Source organism: Momordica charantia (genome assembly GCF_013281855.1).
Source record: "Momordica charantia cultivar OHB3-1 chromosome 8 unlocalized genomic scaffold, Mcharantia_2.0 BLBB01000008.1, whole genome shotgun sequence".
In the NCBI taxonomy this organism is placed as follows: Eukaryota; Viridiplantae; Streptophyta; class Magnoliopsida; order Cucurbitales; family Cucurbitaceae; genus Momordica; species Momordica charantia.
This window is the reverse complement of record NW_028275166.1, coordinates 2,198,780-2,218,662: the sequence shown is the minus strand read 5'-3', so window position 1 is coordinate 2,218,662 and position 19,883 is coordinate 2,198,780. Positions and strand designations below refer to the sequence as shown.

Here is a 19,883-nt window from a genome sequence, read left to right as displayed (position 1 = left end):
TGGATCGAATCGGGTTGGATTTGGACCGATCTTTTAGACTTCGGCTTCGAAACATTGCTTAACATTGTTTTAAGATGATCAAAATAAAATATTAGGTGGTAGTATTCTATTTTATTGGCATTAAAGATAAAAATGGCTATTTTATTTTTTATATTTTTCAAAATTCAGAGGCTAAAGTAGACATGAGAAACAAAAACCAAAAAAGAATCAACCTTACAAGAATCTCTCACTTCATTTCAGAGCACAATTTTCCGCCATAGCCACTGAGCTTATTACAGGAAAATAATGGTAAATATTTTAGTGGGTTGGGTTGAGTAGAAATGATAGAAGCCCAGAGTCGTGAAAGAGGTACACAAATGGGATTCAAAAAGACAATAACAAATCCCAAGTTATATACAGCAATGGAGACGACCCAAAAAAAAGAAAGATGCTGTCTTTATGGGAAAATAAAAAAAAAGATGGATTTGATTACAATTGTTAATGCCTCTTTCTTTTTTCTTTTTTCTTTTCCTCCTTTTTACTTTTTTAAAGCTATTTCTTTGGATTTTTTTGTTTAAACTTAGAAGACTGTTAACTATTTCTGCTCTAGTAGTGATGAGTGTGAATGATGAAGCCGTATGTGGAGAAATGGTAGTGCCTATGACCAAAACCATGTGGTAAACGAACAACTTTCCCTTCCCCAGACAAAAAACAAGGTAAGAGAAAATATAGTCTGTCAAGATGAGCAAATAATAATCATCAGGACTGCCAGAACATATCGAACTCGTTACTGTACAAGGATCGATCTTGGATCTCCAGATTTGCGACGTGCCAATTAATGAGTCGGGATTGGAGAAATTTACAAACAACCAATCCTGCCGGGAAGATCCACCATTCACTTTCATCCCTGCAAAGTGCAAACATAAACCAGGGGCATAATCGTGCATCAGTTTGGTGTTCCAATGAAAGAAAAAAATAAAGTCAACTAGTTTGAAGAAATCCCTCACATGCTAATAGTCCATGGCTGAAAGCTCGGATGCTTTGAACTCGACGATTTTGAGTGAACATATCCACAGAGGAATGATACCAACTGACAACAAAGCAAAGAAATGGATCAGATGGGATGATCCAACGACGAAGGAAGTTATGACTTGTGAGTGAACCAAACTGGTTTGGATTGAATTCAGGAAATGGAAGTTAATGTGATCGTTACTTACAACATTGAACAAGGATGTGATGTTCCACAAAGCATAGACACGTGCGAGGCCTGCAGAACGTCGAGGTCCTTGGCTAAATAAGGCATTTATTCCAGCAGGGAATGGTAGAAGAATGCCGAGAGGCAAAATAAACAAAACAAGAAAAACGTCTGCCAATGAAAATGAGAACATCTGGAGCAGAGTAAGCAAAACCAAGCTGAAATCCCCTAGAAGTAGCATTGATATGACTAGACCAACAAGATCCTGCAATTGGAAAAAGAATACCACCACATGTAAGGTCCTGCCCACAAATTACCACAAGACTTGAAACCATAGTGAACCTCGAGTAAAAGTTAAGACAAAGTGAGATATACCTGGTGACCAACAGGTTTAGTGTTGTGAAGTACATAAGATAGAGGACAAGATATGTCTCTTTTCTCCTCGAGCATTTGTAGATTACTGACATCTAAAATGCCCCCACATGTTTTCTTTCGCCTTGAATGGCCTTCGCTAGAATTCCGGCCTTGGCTTAAATGTGCTTCTTCCCTCAAATGGACAGACTGATTTTCTCTAGGAGTGTTTTTCACGCTGGAAACCAAGGGTGGTAGAACATAAGAGACAAACTAAAGTAAACCCGACGAGTATGCCAGAAACATGCAAATATATCTACAAGTCCAGTCTCGTCTGTTGGACAATTATCAAAACCAAAAACCACAAAAAAAAATTTTGATGTCTACAAGAAAATATTACCATGAATTAGGATCGTTTTGTTCATGTCTGCTTCTTTCAACAGCATATATTTGGAGACCATACTGGCAATAACCACAAGCTGTAGCCTGAAACCAGGCAAGATCCACACGTATGCCATGATTCCCAAGAGCAGGATTCGCAAAATTTTCCAGCCATCTGACAACAGGTTGAAATGTTGATCTAAGCTGACCACGACGAACCAAACGCAGCTGTGCATTCAGACCAGCAACCATCCGATACCATGTCGTAGGTGGTAGAGCCTGCAAATCATAATACATAATCTATCAGAATTGCAGAAAGAAAAATCTATTAATATGATTATTCACACAACTAAAGTCTCGAACTTGAGTTCGTAGTCTCGATTAGCAAACCTGACTCATGAGACTGGTAAGAATATTATCGTTATGGAGTGAAAAAGAAGCCATGTAACTTCCATCACCCCCAAAGAGTAAAGACAGTGGAAATCTTTGATTCAAACGAGGAGGAAGGTCAGTTCTTTTTTCATCTCCACCCAGGAAGAAGTCCACAAATGCAAGCATTAGATCGGATGTTGCTGCGACCTATAGTTACACAAAAATTTAGCTAAAATCATCAGATATCAAACACTGTGCACTGAGCTAGCTACTTCCACATGAAAGATAATGCTAAAAGGGAAAAGGGCAGATAAACAATGACAATTCTATGATTAATAGAATGGTAAAGAAAAAATGCATAATGTCTTCCTCCTGAAGAGTCATCCCAGCCTAGCTTTTTCTTATTCACTAGGGTATGTTGATAGCCTCTATCTTCCTGCTTATCCCACATTCTTGACTCAAGCTACATGAGTCACATTTGGTAATCAAACATTCATATTCTCACCCCAGAAGTTATATATGCAACGATAAAATATAGTTAAAATAGTGTTGTACCCTCCCCGTTCAATCCTAGTCAACCTAGATTATAGTTCCAACCATAAATTTTAAATACAGCTCCTCCAAAAAGTTTTTTTGGGGAAAGGATACGTTTTCATTAATGTAATGAAATATAAGAAAGATATACAAAAGGGGAAAGGTATCCCAAACCAATGGAGCTACAAAAAGGCTCCTCCAAAAAGTAATGCTAAATTGAAACAATAAGACTCCAATCCAATGTAAAAAGAGTTTTCTTCTTCAACAATTTATTACTTTTTCGTTCTTAAAAAATATTAATAGCATGTCTCACCCTCTGCAAATGCATAAAGTACCTCCGATCGAGACAATTCTTTCCAAATCAAGCCTAACTACACCCTACACTCACAAAAATCTAAAAATGAATAAAGCAACAGCAGATGGAGTTGAAGGACATAAAACATGTTATATTGAGAAAGGTTGTTGAGACAATATAGGAGGCATAAGTCCCTTACGACCGCAAGACATTGAGTTCAAAGTCCACATACAACCCTGACTGATACTATGATATATATAAAAACAAACCTACCTTAATGCCTTCATAAAGAGCACGAGAGCGGCAAGACCGCAAGCAAGCATGATCATATTCTGATCTAACAAACTCACGCAGACGTTGCAATTTTAGCCTTCGACGCCATTGCTGCCATGACCATGCAAGAGGATATGCAAGAGCACTAAGAATACTGTACACTGCACCCTCCCACCATTGATACGCAGCTATACCATTGATCTCATCCACAAATGTATTAAATGCACTTTCATATCTGAATATCAAAATAGGGGAATTCAAGGGTTAATTCAGGAACAACATAGCACAAAGCTATGGGCAACTTTTTGGATAAGAGGTAATTTCACTGATAGCTAAAAACAAAGTAATATATTGCATATATGTTTACATCAATGAATGCATTGTAGCAATAAATCAACTATTACTTACACAATCTCTTTCAGTTGTTCTGGAGGAGAGTGTGAAAGATGCCAGGGTTCACTGAAGGTGTTTGGACCCATAAAGTACATTCTATACACATGACTCTGCGACTCCTCGGCTCTATTTGTTTCCAAGACCTAAATCATATAAAGCACCTTATCAATGGAACAACATTTATTTATGTATTTAGGATGTTTCTGAGGGGCTAAAGGTAGTTTCATTCAGAGAAAAACCTCATTCAATGACTCCAGGAAAGGAAAGGAATGATCTATTTGAGATCCATGTTGAGTGGGTACAGGGCCAGGTAACTCATCCACCCCGACAAATTTCATCCGTGCAACACTAAGCACCAATGCTAGCAGAACAAGGAGACCAAGTAGAAGACCACAAAATAGCCAGGGACCACCAAATGTATAAATTAACTCTTCAAGAGCAGTATAACAGTTTGGCATGTGGTATCTATCTGAAACGCATTTGTAAGGGCAAGGAGTTTCAGCAATCCCACCTGATGAAGATAAATAGATGAGGTTAACCGACCTTACATACAATGTTAACCTTAAATCTTATAGCCAATCTATAAAAGTTATATGAATGAAATACATAGATTGATTTAACATGGCATTTTCCACTGGACCCAAGCATAGAAGCACTATCATAGTCCACAAAACAGTACATCCATTAGCAACAATTCTCTGTTGAATTCTCACCATCAAGACTTGAATAAGAAAATACCTCGAACAGGTATGTAGATGGCACGATGTGGTAGCTCATAAGGAGGACAACGTTGACAAAGATTTCTATCAGATCCACTGACATTCTTGTAAGTACCAGCTGGACATTCCTGGAAAGATATTTATCCACTTGAGAGAGAATGGTGGAGAGACTAAAAACCTCACGGACTAACAAAATCCAGCAACTAACTAATAGATAGTTTTTTTTTTTTTTCTCTTTTGTGATTCGTGCTATGGTTGGACAAGACTCTAGGCTATTTTCCAGGTAGGGGCTCTTTTCATGCCATGCTTTTATGTTGGATTTGGACAGTTTGTCGCCAAGTTTAGTGCTATTTCACCTGCTTGATTTTTGGCTAGATTATTCACCTCTATAACTCGATTTGGGCAGCATCTGTGTGACTTTTATTTTCTGCATTTTCTTGGTTGAATATTCTGTGGTTATTGGTTGGTTCACGGATAATATTCTGGCTTAGTTTTGAATATGGTATTAATTTTGTAGCATATTCGAGTTTAGAGTTTAATTGGATGAAATTGAAAGTTAGAGGTTAAAAATTGACTTACAAAGCTTGCAACAAAAGATGAATTTTTCGTTAAATTTTATCTGCATCTTTTCAACTTTAGGAAATACCAAGAGACAAACATCCATACATAGGAAAAAGTAGAATCATTCTGGAAGGTTTTTAGAACATTGAAAGTGAGAAGATCAAAGTGAATTGGAAAACTCTTATAATCTAAAAACCATGTTCTATGGCAAGATGTCATCACAATTTATAAAGTTTAAAATATTATTACCATTTTTCAAAAATATTTTAGAGTTTTAAATAATGAAACCTTAAAAATTAACTTAATCATATTGTATATCCTTCCTTTGATACAAATTAGAAAATTTTCTTAGTTACTAAAACCCAATTCACAAAAAACTAACAAACAGATCAAATTCATTCTATAATGTAAAAGTTCGATTATAAAAAATCAATAAAAAGCTGATATTTATCCAAGAATAAAAGAAGATTGAAAACGATAACTTATAAAAAGAAAGGAGAATCTAGAAATACAGAACTTCTCAACATTTACTAAATTCTTTTTACTTTTTGGAAATCTGTCTGAAACAATTTCAAATAATCTAGAAAATGTGGCGTTCTATGTAAAATTCAAAATAACAAAATATATATTTTTAGATCACGAACCAGAGAAGGCCGTAACCCATCAAAGAAATAGAAACAGACCTCACAAAACGTTCCATAAAGACCTTTAGGGCATGCTTTACCAGTCACAGTACCATTTTCTCCTCCACCACCCTGTTCACCACCTGCACCTCCCCTACAAAGAACAAGCAATTGATGGTTAAACGGGGGTTTTCTTTCTCGTGCTAAACTGGAAAAAAAGAATCATTGAACAGCTTCAAAAATGAAACTAAAACTGCTGAAATGAACATAACAGATGGCATCCGATCTAGTTTCTACAAAACAAATAGCAATGAGCACTATAAGTCCATAAAAGAAACAGAACATCCAGAAGCTTCAAATATTATGGAGTTTTCCGGGTTAATCAGGATGGTATATCTACTTCTTCAAGGAGGGATGACACTTGCATCATCCCTTTACCAATCAGACCAACTCATCCAACCAGTTTCTCTTTGGTTTCCATAATCACAGTTTTCATCAAGATCTAGCAAAGATGTGAACAAGTTTCTCATAGTTTTCCAATCCTTTATAGTTCTTGTCAGAAACAAAAAACTTATTATCAATTTTATCCAAAATGAGCTTACACGAAAGAGATACCTTAACAATTAAGTTGACAAATGCCTATCCTGTACCATTAAAAGAAATTTAAGGAGGACCCGCATAAAATAAAACAGTATATAGGCTATGTACTAACCAGGTATAAATATCTCCTTTCACACTAGCAATGGGCTGGTACACATCTCCAGTAGGTATGTCTGCCCAATGAAAGTGAATCCTTCCTCCACCACCTCCACCACTTCCATCTGCTCTACTATATCCACCAGCACTTGAAAGAATAGCAGACTCACCAAGAGCCAGCGTATGGAGAAACAGGAGGATAGTTCCACCAGACCCTCCCCCAGGGCCTGCACTAGAGCCTTGAATATTAGTCAACTTTTTCTCTTTCGCAGTTCCATTGAAATTTTCTCCATCAGATGTCAATGAGCCTTCAACGGACAAACTTGACAATGGATGCGCTATTGAACCCATCACTACAAATAAGAGAAATAGTAAAACGATATGGGGAACATTATCTTAAACAGAAAAAAAAAAAGGATGAATCAAGCAAATACGTCTAGAAGCATGTTGTTTGGCTGTTAAGCTAATTTAACAGGGTTTTCTTTGTTGTACTAAATAAATAGTATTCAGGCCCCACTTAGAAAAAACTCGATTTGGAATCTATCTATTCTATGATTACTACTCGACACCTCGAACAAAATTGGTACTGAACATCCATCCTGTAATTGTACATGCACCCATAGCAATAACATATTTTGGTTCACTCCAAAATGGAATTTTCTATTGATCCAATTTTATTTCTCCTCGTCATCCAGGAAAGACAAAAAAGATTTAGGGTAGCAAACATTCTCGAGAATTTCTCTTACATTCGAACCCACAGGGTTTAGCCAAAGGCTTAGCTCCGGACCCTACTACTCGTCGTATTTGGTTTGGGAAAATTCATGAGCTTTGCTTCCCTACACCTGAGAGCACCTCTACCTGCCCCAAGGCCCAGACTTGGGAGATATAAAGGATTTTTTGTATTAAGTTCACTCAAAGGTTCGAATTTGAGACTTCTAAGTCAATATGACCAAGAGACCCCAAGCCCTTGCCAAACGGGTCGTCCCTAATTTATATATAAAAAAACAACGCACATAAGAAACATGCAATATAAACCCACCTATAATGCCTCCACCTGATGAGAAACTAGCTAAACTATCATTTCCACTTCCACTGCCAAGCTCACAGGGAAGATCCGCTTCCCCATAAGAGATGCCACCTGCAACACAGTTACTATTAAAGCATCCTTCCCCACCTCTACCACCATACCCACCACCACTGTATATTCCACTGCCAATGGCACTCCCACTTCCCTTGCCACCTGTGCAGCCTGAAATCACAAAAAATTTCAAGTAATTTTAGAAAAGAGGAGAAAAGAAAAGAAAGCATGGTTTTTTCAACCCAATACAACAATTAGTAGAAGGCAGGAATAACCAAAATAACAGAAATTCCAAGTCAGAAAGAAGAAGTATAGATAACTCAAAGAACCTAGAAACCCTTTCTTTGAGTAAAGCCCAGTGCCCAATACAAAACTGTCAATAGTAATATTCCTTGTACTCTTCTGGTGATAAGGAAAAACTAAAAATTAAAAAAGGGGGCTTTGTTAGCATATTCCTTCTAAATCTGGTTATCCATTTCAATGTATGGTCATAAAGAGTTGTCCAAAGACTCCAAACATGAATTCAGAAAATACCAAACAAGAACACAGCTTCTAAGTAATTAGGCAGTGAAAAACATAACACTTTCAGTCTCAGAAATCATTTCAACACAAAAACAGAAACAAGGAAAAAAAAATTTACATGGGTGTCTCCATTGAAGCATGTGGGCCATATTAATACCACCCGCCCAAAAACAAAATAGAAAGATGAGGAATATCAAAGGACCTAAGCCTTTTACCCAATGATTCTAAAAGGCCTTTGAGGTTTATGTCTTGAGACTTGCCTCAAGGCAAAGCTCAATGCCTCTTACAAACAAGGGTAGCACCTGCATGAGAACACACGAATATGTTTAGGGGCATTCACTGAGGGTGTTTTGTATTCATTTGACTTGGGATGTTTCAAGTATGGTTTTAATAGGTTTGAACTTATAATGCCTAGGATTGGCAATCCCGAATGGTAAAAGAATGCATTATAGAAATTTATGTTTGAGTAACTTCGTGTTTGGTCCGTGGAATTATAATTTGTAAACGTTATTCTGTAGTATAAAGTGTGAATGTTATAAGTCTAGGTTTGAGTAACTTGTCCATGTGAGTTTGGTAAGTCTAGGTATGAGTAACATGTGTTTGCTAAGTGGATTTATAATTTGTAAAAGCTCGTGTCTAGTATAAAATAGGTATGGTGGGTAAAAGTTAGTCTCTAGTATAAATTGTGAGTTTCAAAAGGTTAGGTAAGGTTTATGTAGCCCAGCATAAATAAACCCACATACCTACATTGGCTTCTGAACCCAAATTTTGACAAACCTAACCATGATTACTACCCCTCAAATACTAAGAAAGTTTCTTATCTAAAAAAAAAAAAAAGATTACAACCCCTTAAAGAACTTTTAGTGACTTGATGGAAAGAAACAAAAGGGTTTTCGAAGAACAACTCGCGCAAGAAGATGGATTAGCAAAACATAAAACTTGATGTCTCTAGGCCTTGGAGTGGGCGCGGATGCCCTTGGATACGGAGGAGCTCCAAGTTATAAAAATAAAAAATCATTAAAAAAAATTATTGGCAGTGTGGCTTTGTAATAATTTGGTAATTATTCTCCAGAAGTAATTAATCTTAGTTGGGGGCCTTCTTGTCAATACCAATGGACAAGAACAGCTTTTCAAACCACAAAAGTATCCAAATGACCAGAAAGAACAAAGAAATACAAGTAGATAGTTCTCGAAGTAGTGTGATGAACCTAGAAGCTTCCACTTGAGCAAACCTCATGCAAGACTCTCTATGATACTTCTTGCCCTCTTTCCTTATTCCACTTGCTGATAACATTTCCCTCTTACAACTCTAACAGGCTCTCATATGCCTCTAAGTCATACACAAATTAAAATTCCAATGTGAAACATAATAGCACATTTTCAGTTAATATATAATTGTAGTTTGTTTATCACAGTATTTAAAGTTTAAAAATTAACTCATCGAGTACCAAACATTCAGGTTTGCGAGTGGGAGAGTGCATACCAAAGCAAAATAAATGAATGATAAGTGATAAACAATAACACATGACATGGGAGAACCTTTGAGAAGTAAGGAAAAAGTCAACCTACCCATCCCAGATGCACTGATCATCCCATAAGACTGGATAGATATAGTTCTTGCCCTGTGAAAATGAACCACCGAACCTTTGATAAGACCCTCTACAGTGATATCTTCAACTCTGCAAATCTGAAAAGCCGACCAATATAAGCATCACATCAATACAGAAATATAAAATCCCATGGCATGCTCCAATACATTCCGATAAGCACCTGGAGAGTGAAAGATAGTGAAGAATTCACATTGCAATCTTCAGGCGGATGGAATAGTTCAATAGGGCATTCTTGGTCTTCACAATAGAGCTTAGGAGTCCTAACGAAGTGAAAATTGAAATTAGCAGGTTCAGAAGGAAAAAATATGTAAAAGAGAAACAAAAGAATCCAGCAAACTTACACTGCATCTTTTGCTGCATCATCTACTGGGCCTCGCAAAATAGATCCAGGACCAACCTTTTCCCTCAAAATAGATAACCAAATTAATAACCAAACATAAAAACCATAAACCTACTAAAGCCATACATTAAGTATTTTCGTTCCATTGGCTCGCTAATGATTATCATCAAGTAAACAAGGGAGTTAACAATTCTATTAATAAAATAATATACTTGACAACATTACTTGCAACTTTGCAAGGATGGAAGGTTGTAGACTGAGGCAACATCTTATGGAAATAGAAGAGGATTCTAAAGAACTATTCACTACTGTCCTTAAAAGACCCTTGATGAGAAACCGGGAAATGCAAGGAATTCTTTCAGAGATGGACCTACAGCATCTTTTCATGATCAAGAGTCATCAACTCTGCTAAATACTTGAGACATTCTTCTAGTATATTGAACAAGAAACAACAATTTATTTATTTATTTTCTATGAAAAAGAAACAACAATTTAATGGGACTTGGATCTATTCACTACAGTAGAATAATTACATAAAGCTGGTAATATTTTGTTGTCAACTTAAGTATGATAAGCATGGTGTTCGATTTTAAAACAATTTTTGCATCCATTTATAGCATTCTGCCATGCCAGATCTAATCAGAATCAATAACCAATGGACTTTTACAACTAATCAACAAACTGTGGCAAAAAAAAAATTCAATAACAATTAAGATAGGTGATTCACATTAAAAAGTACAGTCAAACACAACCTGCCATTTCTTTTCCTATTCCACATTACGAAGAGAATAAGGATGTGTTTTCAGGAGAAAATTTCAAACTTTCGATCACAGGCATATTTGGATCATGCAACCTTCCAACATGATTGAAGGTACTTTTTCTGTCTCTTTACTTTGGCCTATGGCTTCAATGTTTGGATTACAGGCATGTATGGACCCTCTATCTAAGAGGCTTCCTACAGACCTTGCCAGCCCTACAAACCTTCCTTCTAACAGGAACTATAGAGTCTCTTTCTTATGTGTCAAATTAAATTCTTTAAGTTGATTTCAATGTTTCTGGATAGTATTGGGAGAAATCACCCGGCAAACCAGCTATAAAAGTAAGCAACTTTTAAAGAAAACCATTGCTGAGCTAGCCTCAATGATATTTCCCTTAAAAACGGCCATTTTGCTTGGCAAAGTCTCAAAGAACAGCTCTCTGTCCCTCAGTGAAATTTTTGGCTTTATATAGATGTAATGTGAATTCACCAATGCCAAGAGATTAGAAAGATCCTCAAACCACTTTCCTATTATGTTAGAATGCGGTGAGATCAAATGGAGCTCCTGTTTTTCTAGATTTGAGAATATGTGGTCTCTTTACCAAAGTTCGTCATCTCTAGCGTAACTGGTGAAATGATACTCCTTTATATGGATGGTTGGATCATGGATTAATGAAAAAGCTGGAGGGTCTCAACAGAGTTCTTTTGTCGTGGAACAAGGAAACTTTTGGCTGCATTTTCTCACTAAACAACAAGCTTTGTGATATCTAACAGAAACTTGACGCCTTATTGGAATCCTCATCACTCAGTCATGATTTGTAAACAAAATATAAAAAAGAGATTCCATCAAGAGAAGCCCGCCTCCCTTGCAACTAAAATAAGGGGGCCTTCCATCAAATTACAGCTTCAAGCGGAATCTAAAAGCTCAATTTATGGAATTCTCTCCTTGAAAGGAGAAAACCTTTTCTGTAACCCAGATATTGAATAAGAATTTGTAGGTTTCCTAAAGTGGCTATACTACCAAAAAAAGAGGGACAATCATTTTCTGCCCCTTTTCAGCTCAATTAATGGAGAATTGGTGGGGTCTCATTCATGTGTTTTTATTGACTTCGGGTCTTTCTCTGAATGTCTCAAAAACTACTGTGATTGGTGTTAATTGCACAAGGTCAGAGGTTAGCTCTTGGACTTCCTCTTTTGGTTGCAAGATGGATTCTTTCCCTTTTAATTATCTGGGTTTCCCCCTCGGAGGGAACCACAAGACCACTAGTTTTTGGGCTCCAGTGGTAGACAAAATGCACAAAAGACTCCAAAAATGGAGTTCTTTGCTTCTTCCAAGGGTGGTAGGCTTACTCTTGCTCAATCGGTCCTCAATAGCATCCCCTCCCCGTATACTTCTTTTCGATTCTCAAAGCTCCAGAGACAATCATAAAGTCTATGGAGAAGCTTACGCGGGACTTCATATGGAACGATGGGATTTCTAGATCGGTGGGGAATTTGGTGAAGTGGTCTTGGTCGGCTTTGCCTCATAAACATGGGGTCCTTGGAATTGGTTCTTTGAGGCTAAGGAACAATGATCTTTTAATGAAATGGTTATGGCAATTCACAGTGAAAAAAGATAGTCTTTGGAGACGGGTGATAGCCACTATTTACGGTGTGGAGTCTTTTGGTTGGTGGACAAAACCTTTGGGTGGTTCTTCTATCGGAAGACCGTGGAAGGGACATACAAGGGAACCTTAGAGCTTTTCAAAAGTTCTCCTTCTTCAAATTATCCTCGGGTGCTCAAGTCAGATTTTGGGAGGACCCATGGATTGATTCTGCCCCTCTTTCCACCACTTTCTCGGACTTGTTTGCATTATCCTCCAAGAAAGGTATGTCCATTGCGGATTGTTGATGTACAGAGGCCTCAACCTGGAATCTTGGTTTCAGAAGGAATCTCTTTGAAAGGGAAATGAGTAGATGGCAAACTTCACTGGAAAAATAGAAGGTGCAACTATCGGAAATGGAAGGGACATTTTATGCTGGAAAGCGGACCCATCCAGCCGTTTCACGGTCAATTTAGCCTTCATGGCCCTCACATCCCCTTCTCCTCAACTTAATTCAGCTACTGCAAGCTTGATATGGAATTTTAGAGTCCCATAGAAGGTAAAATTCTTCATTTAGACTTTGTTCTATAGAGGAGTAAATACAGCGGAGAAACTTCAAAGGAAATTACCTCATTGGACTCTTTCTCCCTCTATGTGCACAATGTGTATGAGCAACAATGAAACAGTGGACCACCTTTTTCTCCATTGCCCTTTTGTGTCCAAAGTTTGGGGGTTTATAGCTTCTTTGCTAGATTTCTCTCTCTGTATTCCTAGAAGAATTGAGGATTTCATTGCTGAAGGGTATGGAGGAAGGCAGCTCAAGGGCAAAGCTTGGGTTCTTTGGAATTGTGCTGCCCGGGCTCTTTTATGGTCAATATGGAAGGAATGGAATAGTCGGCTTTTTGAAGATAAGTTGATTTTGTTAGATTCTTTTTGTGTGAATATTAAGCATGTAGCTTCTTGGTGGGCTTTACTACACAAGAAAGTTTTTTGTAACTACAATCTTATTTTGCTTACACAAGATTGGAAAGCGGTGATTGTATAGAGCTTTGGGGAGGGTTAGCTCTACCCTCTACCTTTTGTTTGTATCCCCTTTAGGGGCCTTCTTGATTTGAATACACATATTTTGTTTCTTATCAAAAAAGAAAAAAAGGGACAATCCTTTAAATCGGTACCTGGCGTCCAATCTCTTCTAAGCATAATCTTTAACTCAAGGCTGATTTCACACAGATATAGTTATAAATATCATCAACTCCAAGTTCAAATGGCTTTAGAATCAAATTCCATAAAAAATCTTGGAATACTCTCAAGACGACAAATTGAGGGTGTTCCATGATTTTTTCAAAAAACAATATCATCAATGCTAACTTGAATGAGATCTAAAATTGCCTTATTCCAAAGAAGACATATGGAAAAACTATGAAAGACTTTAGACCTATCGGTTGCATTCCTTGCATATACAAAATCATTCCCCAAATTCTTTTATAAAAACTCAAAGAAGTTCTTCCATACACAATTACCAAAGATCAATCCAACTTTATGGTAGGTAGATAGATTCTGGATGCTCCACTCATAATTAATAAGCTTATAGATGAGTGCATGAGGAAGAAGAATGAGTAGTTCTTTTTTCTTTTTTTATAACTGGGAGTCGGAACTTTGCTCCCTTATACCCAGAGGCACTCACGCCGGCCCAAAACCCGAGAGACATCAAGGGTTTTTGTATTAATCTCACCAGAAGGTAGAACAATGAGTAGTTTTAAATATCAATTTCAAAAGTAGACTGAGATTTCTTAGACGTGATTCTTCTTGCCGAAGGCTTTGGCCCCCGTGGGGAAGAATGGATATGCGCTTATATTTCTAGTGTTAATTACACATCATTATCAGGTAGACCAAGAGGCAATACAGGCAACCCTGGGCAATGGGCATAGACAATGTGATATATTATCATTATCTCTTCCTCTTCATCAATGTTGTTAACGACCTCAACAGATTTTTATCCCATGAATCCTCTTTATCAAGGGCTTCAGTGTGGGTGGTAGTGAGTTTCCATCCATCATCTACTGTTTGCATAAATGACACCATTCTTTTCTAATCTCATCAAAAGCATCATATATACAATCATTTCAACATTTTCATAATTTTTCTGGAAGCATCTAGCCTATTACATAAATATGAGATTTTGGGCGTAACTTCATAAATTTTCTTCTTTAGATTCACTCCACTCGGGCTTTCTTATGGATCCTTTGGCTTGAGAGGAACAGTATGTACTACAAGGAGAAACCCTTTAGACGGTTTTCTAGACACTTCTAGTTTTATCTTTTGTTGCTGCCTCTCTTAGTGAAAATTTTTCTTCTCCTTGTAACAATTACAGTAGAGTATAAATACTTTTTTTTGCCAATTGGAAGAGTTTTTTTTTTTGTTTTGTAATCTCCTGACATGGGACTTGGCTTTCCTCACCTCTTCTATGATTTCATATCACGTATGAAATAATTTCTTATCTAAAAAAACTTAAGAGTAACCAGTTCATACTTGATCCAACTAACCAAACTATGACATACGATAAGTATTAGAAATGATAGTCAGTTAACAAGTAAAATGAATGCCACTTACATGAATACTGTAAAATAGAGACAGAACTAGACGCTGTGCTTCAATCCAATCTCCAGGACCTGACAAGTTCAATAAACCTTGTCCATGGACTCCCAGGTTAGCATTAGAATGTATAACAGATGATTCCTATATCAAAAATAAAACAATGAGATGCCTTAAAATGGAAGGCTACAAAAAAGAAATGTCAAGGAAGTTAAGATTAAATTACCCGAAGAACAATCAAGTTACTAGCCTCAAGCAAGGATGTTACAACGCCTGAATCTCCACCTCCATCTATGAGCATTTTAGAATTCCACATCAAAAACATTTTCACTGACATGCGTAGTGCCCCATATACCTGGAATTGTAGATCAATTATTCTCACATCACAGCGCAAGTAAATTTTTAACAAGAAATAAGATGAAAAGGAATACAACAGACATAATATTAAAACTATGAAAAGAGACAGAAATTAAACTATGCTGCAGTTCACCTACTTTCAATGCCAAAAATAAATTAAACTTAGACTTCCCTAATTTTATATACGACAAGCATATAAATAAAACACAATATATAATATTAAAACAATGCTGCAGTTCACCTACTTTCAATGCCGAAAAAGGAAAAACTTCAGTGAGCAGAATCTTTAACTCAAAATGGTGGAAGATAGCTTTGGTTTATAAATTAGGATAATAAATAGAGTTGGCTTGCAGAGTCGTACAGTTATGTGATGTTAGCAGGAGAGTGTCAAGGTTCTTGATCCCCCTGGTTACCCATTTTCAAGGTATTCATGTTTCAGATTAATACAAAACTATACTAATGATTCTTTCTGCACTGTTGTGTGCGTGCATGTGTAGGCAAACCATCACACACCATCACAAGGTTTGAGAACATCACATTTAACAAGTTGAAAATTGACAATAAGACAAAAATATAAGCACACATGACACAACAAAAAATACCATACTAAAAAATGAAAAGAGAGAGAAATGAAGACAAACTGACACATGCATGAAACAAAAAGGTTTCACCATGAGAAACATTGGTTCCCATTTCTAATTCAGGAACAGATGAAGAATAAAAGTACTGCAGACATGCATAACATAATTGTAAGACACAGAAAAAAAAAGGTTACCTTGATTACTGAGTCGCTCATTAAAAGTTCTTCTGCCAATAACTCAAACTCTGATGAGGCATAGTGCGCCAACCCAAAACTTAAAACCCCACCAGATAAAAGACTAATCTGACCTTGAACCTAGTTGGTAATATTGAGAACCAAGATTGAAATTGTTAATAGAGCTCATAACAACATAACCACGAGGGATGAAAAAAATATATATCAGATGTGTCGACTGAAAAACTTGGCATGCACAGAATGACACTAGATTATCTATGACTATCTATGGTCCGTACTATTCTGCAAAGTACCATTTCTCCATATCCAGATTCTCATGCCTGTACACATTCTAAACTGTGTTGTAGGTTAATTACAAACCTGGACACGACTCCAGAGCAAAGGAACAGAAGCCCTAGCATTATTTCGAACATAAACATTTGTCATAAGTGGTTGATTGGGAAACTCCAAAAGAAGTGTGTCTGTATCTGTTGTCAAATTATTATTGGAAATTGTAAGGCTTCGAGGAACAGCATCATATAGAGTTCCAGCACCACCAGAATTCTCCGGACAAGCCAAACTATGGCCCCCTACAGAAATAACATTTATTTGGCAATTGCTTAGCTCTGGTACAAAATGAATTGACACATAAAGACATGGTGCAAGAAACCGTCCATAGTAAGCAATCAAAGGAGCATTGCAAACAAGCAATTGTCACAATCACAACCAATAAATAAGTTCCCAAGTACTGAATAATTATTGTAGAAAATAATTGTTGCAGAGAGACAAAAGAAGTCAATCTAATCTCCTTCATTGACTCGTGCTAAACTTCAGGAAAACAATAAGAGTTAAACACGGCTTTGAACACCACAAAGAAGGGGAAATGGGGACCAAACATCATTGTCAAGTGATGGAAGATTTGTCTAGAAACTGAAGCAAGCCCTTCTCAAAGGAAGAGTTAAATCAAGGGAAAAAGTGGAAACAAGGAGAATCTCAAGCAGGATGTTTCAGTTATCCATTCTCTATACAGGTATGTATGATACAGCCAGCCCCCCAAGTAGATAGAAATATTGGGTTTTGTTTTAAACAAGTTTCGAGCATTAATACAACACACATTTTTAAGATATGGTAGGATATACCATCCCACTCCACTGTAAAAACTTTTAACCTTTTTGTATAGGATTGAATACTTTAATAATTGAATGAAATGTTGTTTCTTCAAAAATTAGAGAATAGTCACAATAGATAACGGCTTGAAATGGGAAGGAATAATAAAAATTGATAGAATATAAAAGTCAAATCAAACATTCCCAAGTCTCAACTCTTTCACTGTGTAAATTTTACTACCTTTATTCCAATTCTTATACTAATCTTAACAAGAAGTGGAAGGGTGGATTGAACAACAAAATTCATACATACATAAACATGCATATAAGTGTGCGTGTGTGTGTGTGTGTGTGTATGTGTATTATAATATAGATGCTGCATATGAGTTTGAAACATGTTCCACAACTTTGTAACGAATACAACACTCAAGTTCACCAATGCCTTCTCACCATGAACAAAAATTTTTGGGTCATCATGCCTGCTGAAAACATCAACAGAGATTCTTCCACCACCACCTCCACCATATCCATTGCCTCCACATGCACTTATCCTTCCATCACCAATCCTGTTCTTCACAAGCAAAACACTTTAATATTCAATTATTTTCCATGTCCATGCTTTATGAAAACAAAAAATAACCAGATTTTTTTTTTTAAATGGCGAATCAGAAGCTAGCTGAATTTATCCTTCAAGTATTCTCACTATCAAAAAGAAAACAGACTCATATAACTCTCGCCCCATCAAAACATCAATAATCAATCAAATAGGAGGATATACGCTATGCTGATGTGAAAACGAGTTGAAATTATAGAAAGTACGTAAACAGAGGAGTGATTGATAATTACATTTTGTGAGCAAGGATATAGATGCTGCCACCTGACCCACCTCCTCCTTTTGTCCCTCCATCACCCCCATCGGCCAGAACGACCCCATCAATTACAAGAAGGTCCTCGACGTCCAACTTCACCTTCCCGCCACCCTTTCCACCATAGTCTACCTCCTTGCTCGTTGAACCACCCCGGCTCCCAAAACTGCAAGGTTTCTGCAGAGACGCCCATGAGTACGCGTCACCTCCCCAAACGTCCTCGGGAAGCTTAGTTGTATCCGTCAAACAGCATGCTCCCCTCCCTCCATGTCCCCCACCTGCCCCATCAATACCTTGTGGGGTCCCACTAGTCTGCGACGGCGGATTCCCAGCTAAAGCAGTCGTATTCACCACAGACCCGTTGAGAAAGCTAGCATTAGAGGCGGCCAACTCAAAACTCCCGGTAAATATAGACGAATCGTTGCTCAACGTAAAATTGCCAGTAATGTTAATGGTAATCGAACACCCCGGTTTAGGACAATTAAATTTCACCCCAGGCAGAATCTGAAAATTCCCCTTCCCAGCTATATACACGTCGTGAGTGAGGTTCAAATTGTTGACAATCTGACATGTAGTATCCAGCGAGCCAACGCCATCTAAATCACCGGTGCACGAGACCGAAGGCGGGTGAGGCGGCGGTGGCGGTGGGGCCGGCGGGGAGTAATCCTGGTGGAAAAGAAGCGCATCGTAATCGAATATGGAAAATTCATCGGCCGTGGATGATAGGACAGAGTGAGGCTCTCCCACAAGAACTACAAACGCAACAAAAATGGAGAAACGAACAGTGCGAGAGTGGAATCGAGCCATTCACTGCTGGCAAAAGTCATTAGGTCAGAGGGTATAAGGATTGGTAGCTGAATTAGCAAATGCGATTGCGAACAAAACCAAATCCACCATTAAGACAATTTCATGAAATTCAACTGCTGCATGCGCTTAGTTGGTAGAAATTGAAGAAGAAGAAGAAGAAAAAAACCCCTCCTCTGAAAACCCTAAAAATCGCTCTGCACAAACTGCAACAAAACAGACAGAGAAGGTAAGATTGAGGTTTTTTAGAAGAGAGGAAGGTTGGGGAAAAAAGAGCCTTTACTTATTTCCGGGACGACTAATGACAGAGAAATGTTTTAAAGCGGCTTCAATTCAATGAGCTCGCCCACGTGTCACTCTTTCATTGGTTATGCTCTATAGTCAACTTTCTTTTTTGACTTTTTATTCTTTTCCCGCGCGGGAGCTGGCACGTGTGGAGGTTAATCGTGATACTTTGTCACCTTCATCATTAAATAATAATTAACCCTACCCTGTCCTAAGCGCGTTAAAACCACTCGCCCAATTCGTAATTCGTAAAACGGCGTCGTGCAGTGGAACCATCGCTTTCGGTCGTTTTCTGCTCCGAAAAAATTCGCGAGTGTTTCTCAAGCGCGGTGGTGTCGCGTGGTGAGGTTCAGACGACGAGATGTTCATTACGGGAAGGGCTGTAATTAGATGTTCCAGGCGAGGACGGAATTCCGTGACCGCCCACTAAAAATGAGACAGCTAGGTCCGTGGTCAATGTCATTGACTTTTTTCAACGGAATGGCGATACGTGAATGGTCTGTGAGCGAACTTGATGGGCGACCCGGTGACTTTTGCGAGAGAATTGGCGGTGATCGTTGATTGACAGTCGCGCAGGCAGTGAAAGCGAGTAGACGTGTGTAAATTTTGGAAAGACAACAATATTGCTAGCTTACCTCCACACATGGGTTGTAAAATACAACAACAAATAATTTTTTTGGATATTTTTTTAAATTTTTAGTTAAAATTATATATTATTTCCGTACATATTTGGGGTGCGGGTTCGTCATTAAACACTAAACTATTTAGGTTGAGTTATAGTGAACGGTTTAAAGTTTAATTAAACCTGTCTTGGTGGTGTGAGTGTATAAAACACGAGTTTAATAACAAAATCAAGC

The 19,883-nt window shown here is 37.6% G+C and overlaps 1 protein-coding gene across 1 annotated transcript; it reads right to left on the bottom strand.

Annotated features, from left to right (window-relative positions):
* Nucleotides 1–213: 213 nt before the first annotated feature.
* LOC111004718 (ephrin type-B receptor) lies at nucleotides 214–19,009 on the bottom strand. The gene is made up of 22 exons (XM_022275876.2): nucleotides 17,918–19,009; nucleotides 17,522–17,637; nucleotides 16,347–16,555; nucleotides 15,987–16,106; nucleotides 15,081–15,209; nucleotides 14,873–14,998; nucleotides 9,924–9,979; nucleotides 9,743–9,842; nucleotides 9,542–9,659; nucleotides 7,412–7,621; nucleotides 6,389–6,725; nucleotides 5,737–5,830; nucleotides 4,512–4,620; nucleotides 4,013–4,284; nucleotides 3,789–3,916; nucleotides 3,381–3,615; nucleotides 2,297–2,485; nucleotides 1,926–2,185; nucleotides 1,550–1,763; nucleotides 1,197–1,439; nucleotides 987–1,069; nucleotides 214–886 (listed from the first exon to the last, which is right to left on the bottom strand). The coding sequence occupies exons 1-22, from the start codon at nucleotides 18,742–18,744 to the stop codon at nucleotides 739–741; spliced, it is 4,323 nt and encodes a 1,440-aa protein (XP_022131568.1). The 5' UTR covers nucleotides 18,745–19,009; the 3' UTR covers nucleotides 214–738.
* Between the last annotated feature and the right edge of the window lie 874 nt (nucleotides 19,010–19,883).

What these genes read in the sequence shown, in the direction of transcription:
- LOC111004718 (XM_022275876.2), bottom strand. Translation starts at nt 18,744, where the DNA reads ATGGCTCGATTCCACTCTCGCACTGTTCGTTTCTCCATTTTTGTTGCG. An exon ending in ATCAGGTGGAGGCATTATAG is followed by an intron (nt 6,726 to 7,411) that starts GTGGGTTTATAT and finishes TCTTATTTGTAG; the next exon opens with TGATGGGTTCAATAGCGCAT. An exon ending in TTACCAGTCTCATGAGTCAG is followed by an intron (nt 2,186 to 2,296) that starts GTTTGCTAATCG and finishes TATGATTTGCAG; the next exon opens with GCTCTACCACCTACGACATG.